At 46.4% G+C, this 16,052-nt stretch overlaps 1 protein-coding gene across 4 annotated transcripts in view; it reads right to left on the minus strand.

Annotated features, from left to right (window-relative positions):
- CIITA (class II major histocompatibility complex transactivator) overlaps nt 1–10,609 on the minus strand; it is a 53,303-nt gene extending 42,694 nt beyond the window's left edge. For 3 of the 4 annotated variants that reach the window (XM_066382616.1, XM_066382618.1, XM_066382615.1), the window contains exon 1: nt 10,280–10,609. In XM_066382616.1, coding sequence (XP_066238713.1) covers nt 10,280–10,565 — 286 coding nt within the window. In that variant the 5' untranslated portion in view covers nt 10,566–10,609. Of the gene's footprint in view, nt 1–894; nt 1,076–10,279 lie in introns of those variants that run through there. The other variant, XM_066382619.1, reaches the window with a different exon arrangement.
- Nucleotides 10,610–16,052: the final 5,443 nt, after the last annotated feature.

Here is a 16,052-nt window from a genome sequence, read left to right on the forward strand (position 1 = left end):
CAATCAGGGGTTCAGAGGAAGCCACGTATTTCAGCGTCCTCTGAACAAAGGAGTCCCACTCCTCTCAACCACACAACACTGCCAACCCCAATATATATATATAGGAATCCTATGCTGACAGCCATTTTCTACACTGTGCCAGGCACTGTGCTAGACCCTTTAATCCCTCCCCATTATCGTGTCATATGACACTTCCCTTTTCCCTTTTTACAGCCCAGGCAGACAGGCTCAGAGAGGGTTGGTGGCACGTTCAGTGTCACACCGCCCCCAGCCAGTAGTGCAGTGGGATTCAAACCTGACACTCTGACTTCAGAGCAGTTGCCAGTTGTCCGTACTACGCTGTTTCGCACTATCTGTTCCCTATCCCCTACTTCTCTCTCAAAACACCACTTGGGAACTGGGGAAAGGGCAGCGTCTGTCCAAGTGACCGGCTATCGCCAGCTGGCTGAGGTTCAACAACTATACCAAGGGGCTCACTCTGGCTAGGCTTCCCTGATTCCCTGAGGATGGGGTGGGGTCTGGCAGGGGTCCCATCCTTCAAGGGCACCCCCAGTGTTTACCTGGCAGATTGAGGACCCTGTGGTTGGCCAAGCCAGGCCATTAATCTGAGAGCTAACAATACACCCTCTGAAAGTGGGCCCTCTAGAACTCTCCAAGGGCTGATAAAACCCTCTCGCATTCCAGGCATCTAGACTGACCTGAGTGGCCCTCACGTGGAAGGAAATGGCCAACTGCCTTACTTCTTCCAACAGCCACAGAAGGACAAGGGTTCCCTCTCTTACCCACTCCCCAGTTCAGAGCGTGTCTATTTATTTGAGATGGCAAGACAAGCAGAGACCTCAGCCTAAATTAAGCAGCATTCTCAGCCCCAACTTCCTCCACCCACTTTTTTACCTTGGGGCTCTGGCAGGTAGGACCCCTCAGGATATGGAGCCAGGCAACGCATGGTGTGGGAAATGCAGTGAGTCTAGCAGCCCCTCCTGGTACCCTCAGGACAGTGCTTTCCGGATGCCCAGCTCAGGAGCAGGTAGCTTCATCTCTCACCAGTTTGCCTGTTTCCCTGCACCAGTCAGGTCAGGAGCTCTAATAACACTAAACTGGCATGCAAAAGAAGAAAGTAAGGGACCAGCAGAAAACTCTCCCCCCACCAGGTGGCTTCAAGTTCTCAGATATCTCTTATCTAGACACACTCTAATTTGTCCACACTCCCTTAAAGGCTCCCCAAGCCTCTGATGTTAATTTCAGTTCCTTGTTGTGGGCAAAATAGGGTGAACTGAAGAAGGTTATAAAGTTGTGTGCTGAGAGGACCTTCAACACACTAACATGCTGAAATATGATGGAGATCACAATGGTGGCAGCTGGCAATATCTGCTATCCTCCGCAGGATGGGGCCAGGATCGGCCCCACAAATGTCTCAGACCAGCTACGAGTCCTGGCCGGGCTGCAGCAGACTCCTTCGATTCCACTCCCCTCCCCCACTACCCCCGCCACCACCAAACTGCCCTGGACTTCCCTGCAGATCATGAGTGGTTTGCCCATCATTTTTATGCAAGACATTGGACTGAAACATAAATTACATATAAAAGGATGTTACCCAAAACATGGGTTATATGCCAGATGGTTTATAGTGACACAGACAGACGTGGGGCCAAAAAACATTGACTCACACAGGGAGAAAGTTAGTGTGCCTTTTCAGGTCTCTGCCCATGCTCCCGAGAGCATCAAGGAGAAAGTCTCAGTTTGGGGCTAATACTTCTTTAACATCTCTTCTTTTTCTTTTCTTTGACTTTTTCTTGCTTTCTTTCTTTTTTTTCTCTGAGGAGGGGGAGAGGAGAAAAGAAGAAGGAGGAGGAGGAGGAGGAGGAGGAGGAGGAGGAGAAGAAGAGGAGGAGGAGGAGGAGGAGGAGGAGGAGGAGGAGGAGGAGGAGGAAGAGAAGGGGAGGAGGAGGGGGAGGTAAAAGAAGAAGAAGAGTGTTTAACACCTCTCCTAACAGCATGACCTCTCCATTTCACAGAGAGCAGACCCCAGCCTCAAGCCTTCAGTAGACAATAGTGTTTGGCTAGAACTGAATAACATTACTCTGCTTTCCCGTTTCATAGTTAACTTATATGTGTGGCATTCTTTTTCATTTATGACAGACACAAACTTTTCCTAGGAAATAAAGTTGAATAAAAAACTTAAGTGGTTTGAAAGAAAAAACTGTCAAGCAAATAATAGTATAGGTGATGGGCCGACGTCACCAGGGTGGTGCTAACAGAAAAGCTGTTTGGGAAACCATATTTTTACTGAAAAGGCCCTGGGTGGGGAGGGTGAGGAGCTGGTCTGTAGCCCCTGCTGTCACTAGCAGGTGCATGTCTGGGAGCCTCACTTTCCTTGTGTGGGCCTCAGTTTCCCCATGTATGAACTGAGGATAATGATGCCTATCTTCGTATGGTGGTTATTTTGAAGCAGCCGCTGCTTTCAGAACTCCCAGCGGGAGGAAATAGGCAGACAAATAAGGAATGTTAAGAGTCAACTTGAAACAGAGTCTTGCTTTGGTAGGCTAACAAAACAGAAGGGACGAATATTAGAAATCTCAGGAAGTCTCACCATCCCATGACCTAGGGCCAAGAGAGAGGCATCCCTGGCTGTTCAGCTGTCTTGAGGCCACCTGTGGGAGTCCCCTCCTGTCCTCAGAGGCAGCCAGCTCCAGTGGCCATTGTTGGGGACCAAATAAATAAACAGAGTATTTTTGCAATCTGGACAGAGGTGCTGGGCCCAACTCCCACCTCACCTGCCTAGTTAACGAAGAGCTATACCTGATTCTCGCTTGTCTCACCCATGTTCTCCGGGAGAGGCTGGAAGCTAGTTTCCTATTGGTGTAAAGTTAGATTTGAATGGTATGGTGGGAGTTGTCGTTCAGTTGCCTTGGAAACTTACTTGAATTGCTAATGGCCACGTTTTTTCCATGAAAAAAGGCGGATATGCTTTTGGGAGCAGTTACCTTACGGCTAAGGAACAGTAGAGACTGTTCCCTGTGGTGTCCTCCCGAACCCATCTGTATGTATATATCTTTAAGTCTCTGTCTATCATTTATTCAATTTCATATCTTTTCCAGTTCGAGACCCCGTAATAGACTTGTCGCGGCTGGACTGCGACAGGCCATGGCCAAAGCAGTTCTGAATCAGTTCATGGCAGGGCAGAGCTTGCGATGAGAGTCAGCCAGGCCTGGTGGCGCACCTGCCCGGATGCCATCATCTCTCTCCTGGACAGCAGCAGCTGCTGCCACCCGGTCTTTCCTCATCCTCCTTGGCCCCTCGAGACCTACACGCCACAAGACCAGAATCCGATCATGCCTACGTCAACCCAGAAGGTCTCGGAGCTGGGCAGTGACATGTGCTAGCCTGTGTGCTTGGCTGGTGGCAGAGGCTGAGATCAGTACAAGGAGGGTCTGGGGTAGAGAAACCAGGCAGGAGGCATGCTGCTGCCCAGCCAGGAGCCGATGGGGGTCTGAGTTCCAGCTGAGGCCATGGAGATGAAGAGATGAGGAGAGGAGGCTGGCTGTTGAAGACACAGATGACAAGACTCCTGGGCTGAGTGGAAAGGGCAAGGAGTAGGGTGGACAGGTTAAGCCCACCCTGAATTTTCTCCCTATGAAAGCATCCTGCATTCTTGCTAACGTTCCCTTCAAAACAACCCCAGAGGTGGAAATCACTCTCTTGAGCCCAGGGCTCCATTCCCTCCTGTCTGGAGAACTCTCTCAGCCTTGCCTTGGGCATCTGAATGTCTCTAACTTAATCAGGATCTAGCATGACAAAGACCAGTAGCTACCAGCAGAAGCATTGTTAAAGTTGCCAGACTGGGGTCCCCTGCCAACTCTTAAGGAGAAGATGCGGGGGAACTTGGTCTTCCAAAGTAAGGTTAGCACTCCGGGAAACTCACCATTCCTTGCTGCAGTCTCCCCGACACACCTGGCTTGGCCCTACCTGTGCCTCTGCTCACATAGTGTCCCTCCCAGGACCTCACTCCTGCCTTCTCCCCATATAGTAGCCATCCTTCAAGGTCTGAGTTCCCCCTTTCCTTCCTTTTCCAGCTAACAACAATCTTCTGCTTAATTCATTTTTAGAAAACTTGTTGCCATGTATTTGACAACATTGTGAACTTCCTATTTCATGAATATTGCCCCTTGCCTCAGATTAGATCATTAAGTCATTAATGTTTCAGAGTCAGGGTTTTATTTTCTGATTTAAAAGACACACTACTCCAAGATTGTTTGAATGAGTGGTTGAAGCTTGTATTTGAATGATCAAGGTAGTCTCAAGTTTCAAATGGATGAAGAATCCTCCCTTACTAAGTTGGAAGTGCTTTTTCTTCTTTTCTTTCTTTTTTCTTTTTAGACGAGGAGAGTGGAGATAGAGAGGCAGGTTCCTGCATGCACCCCGACCTGGATCCACCCAACAACCCTATCAGGGGCCGATGCTCAAATACTGAACTATTTTTAGTATTTGAGGCTGATGCACTCCAATGGAGGTATCAGTGCCTGGGGCCATGCTCAAATCAATCCAGCCACTGTTGCAGGAGGGGAAGAGGGAAACAAGGGGGGGGTAGGCAAGGAGAAGCAGATGGTCACTTTTCCTGTGTGCCCTGACTGGAAATCAAACCTGGGATATCCATACTCCAGGCTGATGCTCTACCCACTGAGCCACTAGCCAGCACCTTGCCAGTGCTTTTTCTTATGCTATTTGCAACCACCACAATTTCCAGCAGGTGCTAAATAAATGATTAAGGAGGAGGGAAAGAAGGAGGTGAGAAAGGAAGGAAACGAGATCAGTGAATAGAAGTAGGTGAATAGAGACAATAAAACTGTATATATCCAAATCAGGCAGGGAGGAAGGTATATGAGAAGCCTGTTAGTAGGTTATATACAAATGGATTAGTTGGTAGAAAGGCAAGTAAATAAGTTGATACATAAATATATAGGCAACTAGATAAGTAGAAAGATTGATAAATTGATAAGTAGATAATAGGTGGGTAGGTAAACCAGGTAGGTTTGAGGGCAGGCAAGTAGGTGGCGGAGAGGTAGCTGGAGAGACCAATAAACAGGAAGATTACAGGTGTGCTGCTCAAGGTAACAACAGAGAACAGAAACCATCTGTGGTTGGGTCAGGCACCAGGCTTGGAGCCAGGCCAAGCATGGAACAGGCAACTGGTCAGCCCGGGAAAACCCGTGAGGAAGTGCCAGCTTCCGGGTGCAGGTGCTTCTCCTTCTGTGGTTCCCGGGGATGAAGGTGAAGTGGGCCTGACTGGCTGAGAAGCCGCCCAGGGTGAAAGGACAACAGTCAGTCTTGACAACGTGTCTCCTTCCGGAAGGCAAAGGAGGCTCCCATAGGAGCAGGACTGGGTCAGGGGAAAGGAGTGGGGGAGGGCGCGTCCCCACTCCTCTCTGTGGCCCCGGCTCTGGTGGCTCTCATCCTAAGGGCCAAATGGGGAAGGAAGCTTTAGGAAGAGCTTTGCAGACTGGGGTGTGTCCCTCCCTTTCCAATAAATCAGGCAACATCCTGGAGGGAGCCTTTGTCGTATGGTACTTAGAATAGAGCTCTCATGGGCAAAAATATTACAGCATAAAAATGCAACACAACAAAACAACAAAGGAAAGCCAGAGAAAACAATAAGATGTCAGTGTTTTTCAACCCAATGATTATAGAGCAGGGGTCCCCAAACTTTTTATACAGGGGGCCAGTTCACTGTCCCTCAGACCGTCGGAGGGCCGGACTATAAAAAAAAAAACTATGAACAAATTCCTATGCACACTGCACATATCTTATTTTAAAGTAAAAAACCAAAATGGGAACAAATACAATATTTAAAATAAAGAACAAGTAAATTTAAATCAAGAAACTGACCAGTATTTCAATGGGAACTATGCTCCTTTCACTGACCACCAATGAAAGAGGTGCCCCTTCCGAAAATGGGGCGGGGGCCGGATAAATGGCCTCAGGGGGCCGCATGCGCCCGCAGGGCCGTAGTTTGGGGACCCCTGTTATAGACTATAATCTTCATACAACAGCAGGATGGTTGTTAACTCTTTTGCGAACTGGCGCAAAATTTCTGGCAGACCGGATGTTGGAAACCACTAAAACCATGAAAGGGGCAGGGCGGTGTCCTATAGTCCCTGGGAAAGCAAACCCAAAATACACCGCTGCCCCCCCCCCCCCGCTCTGTCCACAGACCCACGGGCTACACCTGACCTCACCCCCGGTCGTCCTTCTGTTCCCCTCGGTGTGTGCCCAACCCCACCCTCAAGGCTGATGGGTCGGCACCAGCTTTCCTCTTGCCCAAAATGCATGTGCTTTATGTTGGATGAGATCACTGACTCCTCAGAACACCAGTCTGTGTACAGTTATTACCTCCACCTTCTAGATGGGGAAACTGAGGCTCAGAGGGCCAGGAAGTGCTTACCGCCATACCCATTGGAATTAGGGAGTCACAACTGGAATTCAAGCCCTCTGAGGGCACAGTCCTATTAACCAATGTGCCAGTCTGAGGGCAGGGCCACATTGACTCATTGCTCATTCAGATGCCTGCAGCACCCAAGCACCCAGCACGGCGGTTAGCATGAAATGAGTGTCTAGATATTATGTGGGACTCCCAGTGAGACTGCAGACACGATTGTTTTCTCAACTCCTCATACTGCTGGTGTGTTTATTCCCTGCCCAGTTCTCCTCGCTACTTTGCCCCCTGGAGTTATCTGCCTGCAGGCAGGCACTGCTTTGGAAAGTTGCCCAGCTGCCATCTCACTGACTCTCACGATAGCCCATCACTCCCATCTTAGAGATGAAAAAACTGAGAGTCAGAGTCTATCACTGCCATCCTAACTCTCTCTTTTCTGGCCCTGGATTGCCCTTCCGGAGCTTGTCACCCACTGTCAACCCTGGGGCCTCCCCGAGCTTGCCTGGGGCGGGATGCCCCCTGCTGCTCTGTGTAGCCCAGAGTCACAGTCCCCAGGCCACACCCCCAGAAGTGGGCTTCTGCAGACTGCAGCTGAAGTGCTGCGGTATCCGAAGGTGCCTTCTGAATCATTAGGCTACTTTCAGTCTGAAGCTGCTTAACCTGTTCTTGGTACCTTTATGGTATTCCTTCGGGTTGTTTAAAAGAGGCAGCCAAGCAGGAAACACAGAGAGATCCAACAGCAACCGTCCCTAAACCATGACCTGAGGCAAATTACTTAACCTTCTGTGTCTCAGTTTACATATCTGTAAAGTGAGATTAAGGACAGTACAGGAATTATTCACCTACCCACTCCACCTACCCACCCAATCCCCATCCACTCACCCACCTATTTATCTATTTATCACCCACCCACCTGCCCATTCACCCACTCATCTACCTACCTATCCATCTGTCCCTCCATCCACCCATCCATCCACCATCACCCACTGTCCCAACATTCAACATATACATATTGCACACCTATCCTGTGCCAAGCACCATGGTAAGCAGTTGGGATGCATCTGTGATCAGAACACAGATCACCGACCACATGGAACTTATTTTCCAGTGCGAGAACCACACAATAAACAACAAACACACAAAAGAAAAATACATAGAGGGTAAACATGCCAGTCTAGGGAGGGGCTTGTAATGAGGAGGGGGAGTTGCGATTCTAAATGGGATGGTCAGGGTAGAGCCTGGTTGAGAAAGTGACATCTGAGCAAAGAGCTAAAGGACGTGAGGTGGTTGGCCAAGAGGGTGTCTGGAGAAGAGTGTTCTAGTCTAGATGGAGGGAACTGCGGGTGCAGTGAGGCCGAGACCATGCCAGCGTATCCCAGGAGCGGCCACGGGGCCAGCATGGCTGGAGTATGCGCCAGGCAGAAGCAAGTGATGAGAGCCAGATGGTGAAGGGCCTTGTGGGCCACGGTCCGGATTTAGCTTCTCTGCGTGACATGGGGGACAGACAGTGCAGGGTTTGGAGCAGTGGAGGGTGAAGATCATTATAGATTGTGGAGAGAGTTACAAAACTTCACATGATCATTTCCTTTTCTGAACCCTCATTGAAACTAAAGCCAGCGCCCTTTATTTATAAATCACACGATTCTCTTTCCCTTCTTCAGCCCCTCCGAAGGTTCTCCCTCCGCACTTGCACCAGAGCCGCACACCTGCCCGGGCCTGGCTCATGCCTTCAGCCCCGGAGAGCAGCCGGCCAGGAGGACAGAAGGAGCAGGCAAGACAGAGATTTGTCCTCCTCTGTCTCCTAGCCTCCTGAAGACCACGCAACTCTGAGCCCAGTTCCCTTTCTAGAGTCATGTGGGATCAGAAATAAAAGTATTGCATCCCCTGGGAGGAAATGCAGTTAAATAACAGGAACCAGAGAAAGGAGGAGGAAGGGGCAGAGGTGTCTGTAGGGGGTTACGTGTCTAGGAGAGAGGCCGTCTTTGACTTAGCCCAAGGTTGGCCTGTGTCCCCTCTGCCCCCACCCTGGCCACACGGGCTGCAGACAGTCTACTTAAGAAGTCGGGGAGATCCATTCAGATGTAAAGATGCTCCCTTTCCCCCACAGGTCTGCTAGGAGAGGGAGAGTAAATGATGTATCCAGGAGACCATCTGGGTGAGACTTGAACCACAGGACAGCCAACCTCATGTGAACTTGTGTTTTGGCAGAAGAGTTGGAGAAATAACTACACCACGGTGGTGTTAAAGGCAAGACCATCAAAAGATTTTTTACTCCAAGGCCAGGGTGAGGATAAAAGCTTGTCAGTCTTCAAATTCTGCCTCTACCACTTTCCTCCTGGGGACCCAGAGTTGTGTCACCTCTGAGTAGTCTCTGTTTTCTTCCTTATGTGTAAAATAATCATGGTGCTCGAATGTGCTTGGGCTACACTTGGCACCCAGTAAATACAAGTATTAATAAATCATTATTATCTCAAGTTTCCAAGTTACTCTGAAAACTTAACGAGAAATGTATGACACCAAGTCATAAAATTGGAAAGGCACAGATTTGCATAGAGGAGACAGAACAAACACGTGTCGCTGGGAGGAAGGTCGTTTGTAACGCAGAGAACCTCTTAGTAACTCTGGGAAGGAAAACCTAACATGTTTGGGGAGCCAAGGCTGTGAATGAAACAGTATGATATGGGCTTGTCTTTTTCTGATTTAAGGCATATCTCGTATCATCAAAACTCTTTTATTTACTTATAATTTTTTTAAGTGAGAGTAAGGGAGATACAGAGATAGACACTTGCATGTACCACACCCAGCAGCCCCCATCCAGAGCCAATGTTCTGCCTGTCTGGGGCTGCTTGCAACCAAGCTATTTTTAGTGCCTGAGGCAGAGGCTCAAAGGAGCCATCCTCAGCACCTGGGACTGATGTGCTCAAATCAATCAAGCCATGGCTGCAGGAGAAGAGAGAGAGAGAAAGAGAAGGTGGGGGAGAAGCAGATGGTTGCTTCTCCTGTGTGCCCTGACTGGGAATTGAACCCGGGACTTCCACATGCTGGGCTAACACTCTACTGCTGAGCCAACTGGCCAGGGCATCAATACTCTTTAAAAATAAGACATTCTCTCCCTCTGATCTAATTTCTATTCCCTGTCTCTCTCTCTTTCCCCTATTTTCTTTCCCTTTCTCTGTCCCACTCTCCCTTTCATTTCCTCCTTCCCTCCCTCCTTCCTTCCTCTCCATCTCTGTCTGTCTCTCTGTCTCTTTCTATTCTATCTTTCCCTTCCTTTCTCTCTCCTATCTGTCCTTCGGTTTCTGTCTCTTTCTGTGACACAGATGAACACACGTGAATGCGTGCATATGCACACACACGCACATAGGCACACACATGCACACAAAGCATCTTCTGCTCCCTAGCCCGCTGGCCCCTCCTGTCTGTGACACCTCATTTCTCTATCACTGACTCACACTGATTGTGCCCACATCCATCTTCCCCATTGAACTGTGAGCCCCTGGCATACAAGACCTCTTCTGTCCATCTGTGGCCCCCCATTGCCCAGTACACATCAAGGAAGTTCAGAGACTAAACCAAGTGGGCATTTGGCTTCATGGCTACAGGAGGGTTTTCTCTTTAGCAGAGTGGGAAGCGCACTGCATGCCTCCAGCACACCCGTCATCATAGACTGAGTTCTCCAAACCCTTGCCGCTCCTGCCAGCTCCACCAGAAGCCTCAATTCCTGTCCCGTCTGCCTTCCCATCCTGGAACAGGAATGATCACATTGACATCCCTTGCAGAGAGGAAGAAAAAGCCTTGAGGTGCCTAGGGCCAGTCATCGCTCCTGGAGCAGAGGGGATGTCAACTTACCACCATGGTCCTTGTAGCCAGGGTCCTTCTCAATCGCTGGGCCCTGCAGCAGCCCACGCCAGGCCCACCCCGAGAAGGCCAGGTCTGGGTCTCCTTTCTGCAGCAGGGTCAAGGAGATCTTCCTGGCCAGAGCCTCCCCATCAGGTTCACGGAGCAGGGCGCAGTGGTACTCCCTGGAGAGAAGCCCCTCCTCCAGCAGGTTGTCCAGGAGGGCCTGCACCTGGCTGGGCTGACGGCTGGAGAGCAGCATCTGGACCTGAGCCAGGATGGTCTGGAAGTGGTTCATGGCAGTCCTCAAAGGAGGGCAGCTGCCCCAGCCGGAGACTGGGATTCCTGCTCACCCGGCCTGCAGCATCCAAAACATGAAGTGAAAAACAGGATGAAGGAACCTCTGCAGTTATTGCAGTTTAATTCCTGCTTAGGAAGATTTCCTCATTTGCATTGTAGGCTGGGGTGCCTGCTGAATGGTAGGAAATGGGTTCTTGGGTGGATTCAGACCCCACAGATACTTGCAGGTACCACCAGTGTGCAGGTGCCAGAGAAGCCCGCAGCCTTGGGGATTCCATCGATGAAATCCGGTATTTACTGAAAGGAACGAATCCTGGCTATTTGAGGACCTCTAAAGGGAAAGGCCCTTTCAGATGTTTTATCATAAAACAAGGAGGAAATTGGGGCGTAAAGATTAAGCAATTAGTTTTGGAGCTAATCTACCTGTTCAAACCCCAGATCTACAGCTTGTTAATTATGTGCCCTTAGGGCAAGTTCCTCAGCCTCTTCCAACCACATTCTTCCATCTGAAAAAAGTAGAGTAAAAACAACAGTATTTACCTCTAGAGTCAGATGGAGTGATAATAATAGTACCTCCTACAGCTGCTGGGAGGATTAAATGGGATACTCCCTACAGAACACCTCTCATCATCTACAGTGTTAATAGTTTGATAAATATGAGCCATTATTTTTATTTTTATTGCCATTATTGATTAATCATGCAAACAACTCTGTTTCATCTTGGGTTTAACTTCACTTAAACTTCGGTCCCCTCCTCTGAAAAAAATCTCCTATTATAAGTAATCCAATGTCATCCTGCTGTTTTGAGGATTAAAAAAGATACCAGTAATGCACTTCAGGGGCTTAGCATCAGACCCAGTAGGCACATAATGAACATTGGCTGTATACTAATATTATCCCCAATTGACTATTGCACAAAACAGAGGCTTTGCATAGACAGGAGTCGGTCTCTTTCAGGATTTTACTCTAAAAATCCCCAACCCATTTTTTTTTTTTTTAAAAATCATAGCTGACTGCTCTCTATGCCCATTCTGAAACACACCTGTGACCTTATTTCCTCTCTGACCTCAGCTTTACCATCTCTTCATGGGACTGTTTGCATTCATTCACTTAAGTGAGACAAATAAGGATTGCCACTTCCAGCATGGCTGAGTGGCTCCTATCTGACCAACCCTACCGCAAATAACAACTGTAAACTCTGAGGGGAAAATATAGAAAAAATAACTACCTGAAGGCACTGGAGAGTGACCAGAGCAGGCAGACACTAGAAGGGAGTCAAGCTGCGGAAGATGAGAATATCACCGGTGAATTCTCAGCTCACAAGTTTAGCCTGAAGGCAGGTCTCAACCACTGCTGTGCTGGCCAGCTAAAACTCTGTTAAAATATACAAAGTGTTACTGCCCTAAATGCCCAGAGGACAGAATTTGGGGTAACAATACCTGCTGGAAAGTGGGGGGTAGAAATTCGAGAAAGGAGACAGAGAGAAGCTGCTCCAAATTCTATGTATAAACTCACCAAAGAGCTAGCTGACCTCTGAGCCATGTACAGATTTATAATCAGACTCCAAACAGGCTAAAGGAACTGAATTGAGATTTGAATTGTAACCTGCTATGGGGAAGAGGCAGGAGACTTTGCATTTGATGCTAACCAAGTTGTGAGCCTGCTGAAGCAGTAAACCAGTGAACACTGTCCCTATTACAACAGAACTCAGAGTGTTTACAATCTACCATTCATGATGTGCAGCATATCCCAAATTACTTGACTATAAAAAGACAGGAAAAAGGGACCCGTTCACAAAAGAAAAAGGCAATCAATGAAAACTGACCCGAAGATGACCAAAGTGTTGAAATGAGCAGACAAGGATTTTTAAAGCAGTGACTATAACCATGAATGAAAAAAAAAAAGACATAAAGGAAGTAAATGAAAATATGCTCATAAAAAAATAAAAAGATGGGAAATTTCAGAAGAAAAATAGAACTTATTTAAAAATTAACAAATGAAAATTACCAAAGTAAAAAGTATAATATATAAAATTTTAAAAGTCATTGGATGGAATTAACAGGAAATTGGGGAATGACAGAAGAAAAAAAACTTTAAGATGAAACAATAGAAATTTTTCTACCTGAATAACAGAGAGAAAAAGATGGAAGAAAATGAGCTTCAAGAATCTTTGAGATAATGTCAAAAGGTCTAGCTTACACATATTTGGAGTCAGAAAGAGAAGAGAGAGAGGGTGCAGAAAAAAGATTTCAAAAAATAAAGCCCTGCCCCAGCCAGATAGCTTGGTTGGTTATAGCATCGTCTCGAAGCATAGAGGTTGCCAATTCGATCCTCAGTCAGGGCACATAAAGGAACAGATATTCTTGTCTTTCTCCTTCTCTCTCCCTTTCTCTCTCTAAAATCAATAAAATTAGAAACCATCGAGGCCAGAAGACAGTGTGACAATATACTGGAAGAACTGAGAGGAAATTAAGTTGTCAATACAGACTTCTACATCCAGTAAAAATATCCTTCAAAAATGAAGAAAAAGTAGATATTTTCACATAAAAGAATATGTTGCAGCAGACTTACACTTTATAGGCTTCAAGAAACGCTACAGCAAGTTCTTTATGTGAAGGATATATGATACCAGTTAGAAACTTAGATCTATAGGGAAGATTGAAGAGCAGTAGAAATAGTAATCACTGGTAAATATAAAAGATTGCTTTTTCTCTTATTTAAAAACATAATTGCTTAAAGCAAAAGTTTAAGTATTGTCTTGTGACTTTTTTATATAAACATAGGGGTGTAAATATTCTTTTGAATTCATGTTTTGGGTTTCTTTGAATATATTCCCAGAACTAGAATCACTGGCAGTTCAATTTTTAATTTTTTGACGAAACTCCATATTGTTTTCCACAGTGGCTGCAAAAATGTGCATTCCCACCAACAGTGCATGAAGATTTCCTCCTCCACATATATATGCATCATATATGTGCATCATATAATACATATGATGACTATAGTATAAAGAATTGTTGGACCTATATACAGTTGCAAAGTTTCTATATTTTGTATCAAGTGGGAGAAATGGAAGATGTATATTACAATCCCTGGGGGAACCACTAAAACATAATGCAAGAGTATAGCTAAACGGCAATTAGAAATTAATATAGACTTTTAAATGAGATGGACTCTCAACCCCTGATTTGGATAAGCAATCTAACAAGATCGTGACATTCTAAATTTTGTGCATAAAGACGGAGAGGAAATTCTGAAGCTCTTCTCACCTAACAACCTGCCTGTTTAAGCTTTTAAGCAAACAGAGACATCAATGTAAATATCATTCTCAGGGCAACAAAGTATCAATTAAGATCACTGAAAGCGCATACTTTTTAGGCATCGAAGAGCAAATTCACAAAGCAAATCAGTAATTTTTGCAGGCGGGGTATCTTAAGACTCCTTTGTACAAACAACACTTTCAAGAATAGTTTTAGAATCACAAACGAAGCTTTGCATTTTTTATACAGGTCTTCTCTCCTGACAGGAGAATGAGATGGGTACTTGTGCAAATGTTCTCAACTTTATCAGACTAACTTTGTGATGCAGAGCAGCATCCACTTGACTGCACCGAGAGGGGAAGAAGACACTTTCGTCCCCTTTTCTCCTCTTTCTGAGATTTCTTTTCCTGGCAGTTAGGAGATCACGCAATGCCTTGCACAGGCAGTAATGCCCATCAGTTAGACCTGAGAGAAAAAGGAGATTTGAGGAGCTTAAATTTTAGGAGTTAGAGAAGAAGGAGACAAAAGAGAATTTTCACAGATGGAAGAGATGGCATGGAGTCAGCAGCCATGACTGGGGAGATGCTGGCAGGGAGTTCTAGGAAGGATTAAGGAATTTGTAGGTTTTGTTTGTTTGTTTTTTAAGTGAACAAAATACAATATAATGACTTTATATCTTAATATATTCTCCTCCCACATGTATTTTTCATCAAATTGAGATCTTATTGAAAATATTTTTGTTTGATTTCTAAAGTTAATGTATCGCGTCAAATATTTGTAAAATATTATTGTCAACAGTATCCCATTGTTTGGAATAATCCACTCTATACTTGTTGGTCTTTTATTTTATTTTATTTTGATTGGTTGATTGATTGAGTTTAGAGAAAGCAGAAGGGAGAAGGGGAGAGAGAGAGAGAGAGAGAGAGAAACATCTACCTGCTGCTCCACCTACTCACTCATTGACCAACTGATTCCTGTCTGTGCCCCAACCGGGGATCGAACTCACAACCCTGGTGCATTGGGACGACGCTCCAACTAACTGAGCTACTCAGCCCGGGTTACACTTGTTGGTCTTTTAGACCGTGTTCAATCGTTTTCTCATTATAAATCCTGCTACAGTGAAGAAGCTTGTAGCTATATCCTTTCACATTTATATGATCTAATTTTTTTCACATTGGCAATAACTACTATCTTTTTGTTTCAAAGTTGTTTCAACTAATATAAAACAGAACAAACTGTTGACTGCCAGAGGAGAGGGTGGTTGGGAGGCTGGGTGGAAAAGGCGAAGGGATTAAGTACAGATTGACAGTTACAGAACAGTCATGGGGGTGTAAAGTACAGCATAAGAATACAGTCAATAATATTGTCAAAACTCTGTATGGTGCTTGAGGGCACTGGAAATATGGAGGAATCACTTTGTAAAAGTATATGCTTGTCTAACCGCTAGGCTGTGAACCTGAAACTAACGCAGAATAATACTGAATATAAACTGTCATTGAAAAATAAAAAATATTTTTTAAAAGAACTTGTGTTCCAAAGCATGTCACCTCGGAGGCCCTTGAGAGCGGGGTCTGTGCCGTGGGAACCCATCGCGAGCGTTCAGGCGGGGATGATGGGTAACGGAAGCGCACACACTGGGTGCGCGGAACCAGGGAGAAGAAGTCCTCCTGGCCGCTGGTCAGGTGCCTTCCCTTTCCTACCACTCCAGTCGCTACCCAGTCCTGAGTTTGGGCAGGAAAACCGGAGGCCAGCCTCCCTCAGCCACTGACCCACGGAGCTACATGGGCAAGACGTTTCCTCTCTCTGGACCACAATTTCGTCACCTGTGTGACAAGTGAGTCAGATTACACACTCCCGAAGGCTTCTTTCCATTCTGAAATGCTGCTCTTTTCAGGGATGGGTTACCCAGCGGCGGAACCCTTTGGTCTCAGAGGTCTGTGACATTCCCCTGGGATTAGTCATGCCTGTCGCATTTCCCTCGTCTCCAGTCATTCAGATCCCCTGCCTGATGTCGTTTCTCAGGCTTTTATTTCTCACTTGCCCAAGAATAGTAGGCCCCCTGACAGACACACAGAAAGTAAAATGTTAATATGGAAGTTTAAAGTTTTCTGCTTGATTGTTTTGCTCCCGAGCTTCGATTATTTCTTTGCAACGAAGTGTGGTTAGCAAGTGTGAAGAGAGATGTTAAAGATAGACTCAAGCTGAAGTTGTCTGCACCAGCAAAC

Source organism: Saccopteryx leptura, chromosome 4 (genome assembly GCF_036850995.1).
Source record: "Saccopteryx leptura isolate mSacLep1 chromosome 4, mSacLep1_pri_phased_curated, whole genome shotgun sequence".
Taxonomy (NCBI): Eukaryota; Metazoa; Chordata; class Mammalia; order Chiroptera; family Emballonuridae; genus Saccopteryx; species Saccopteryx leptura.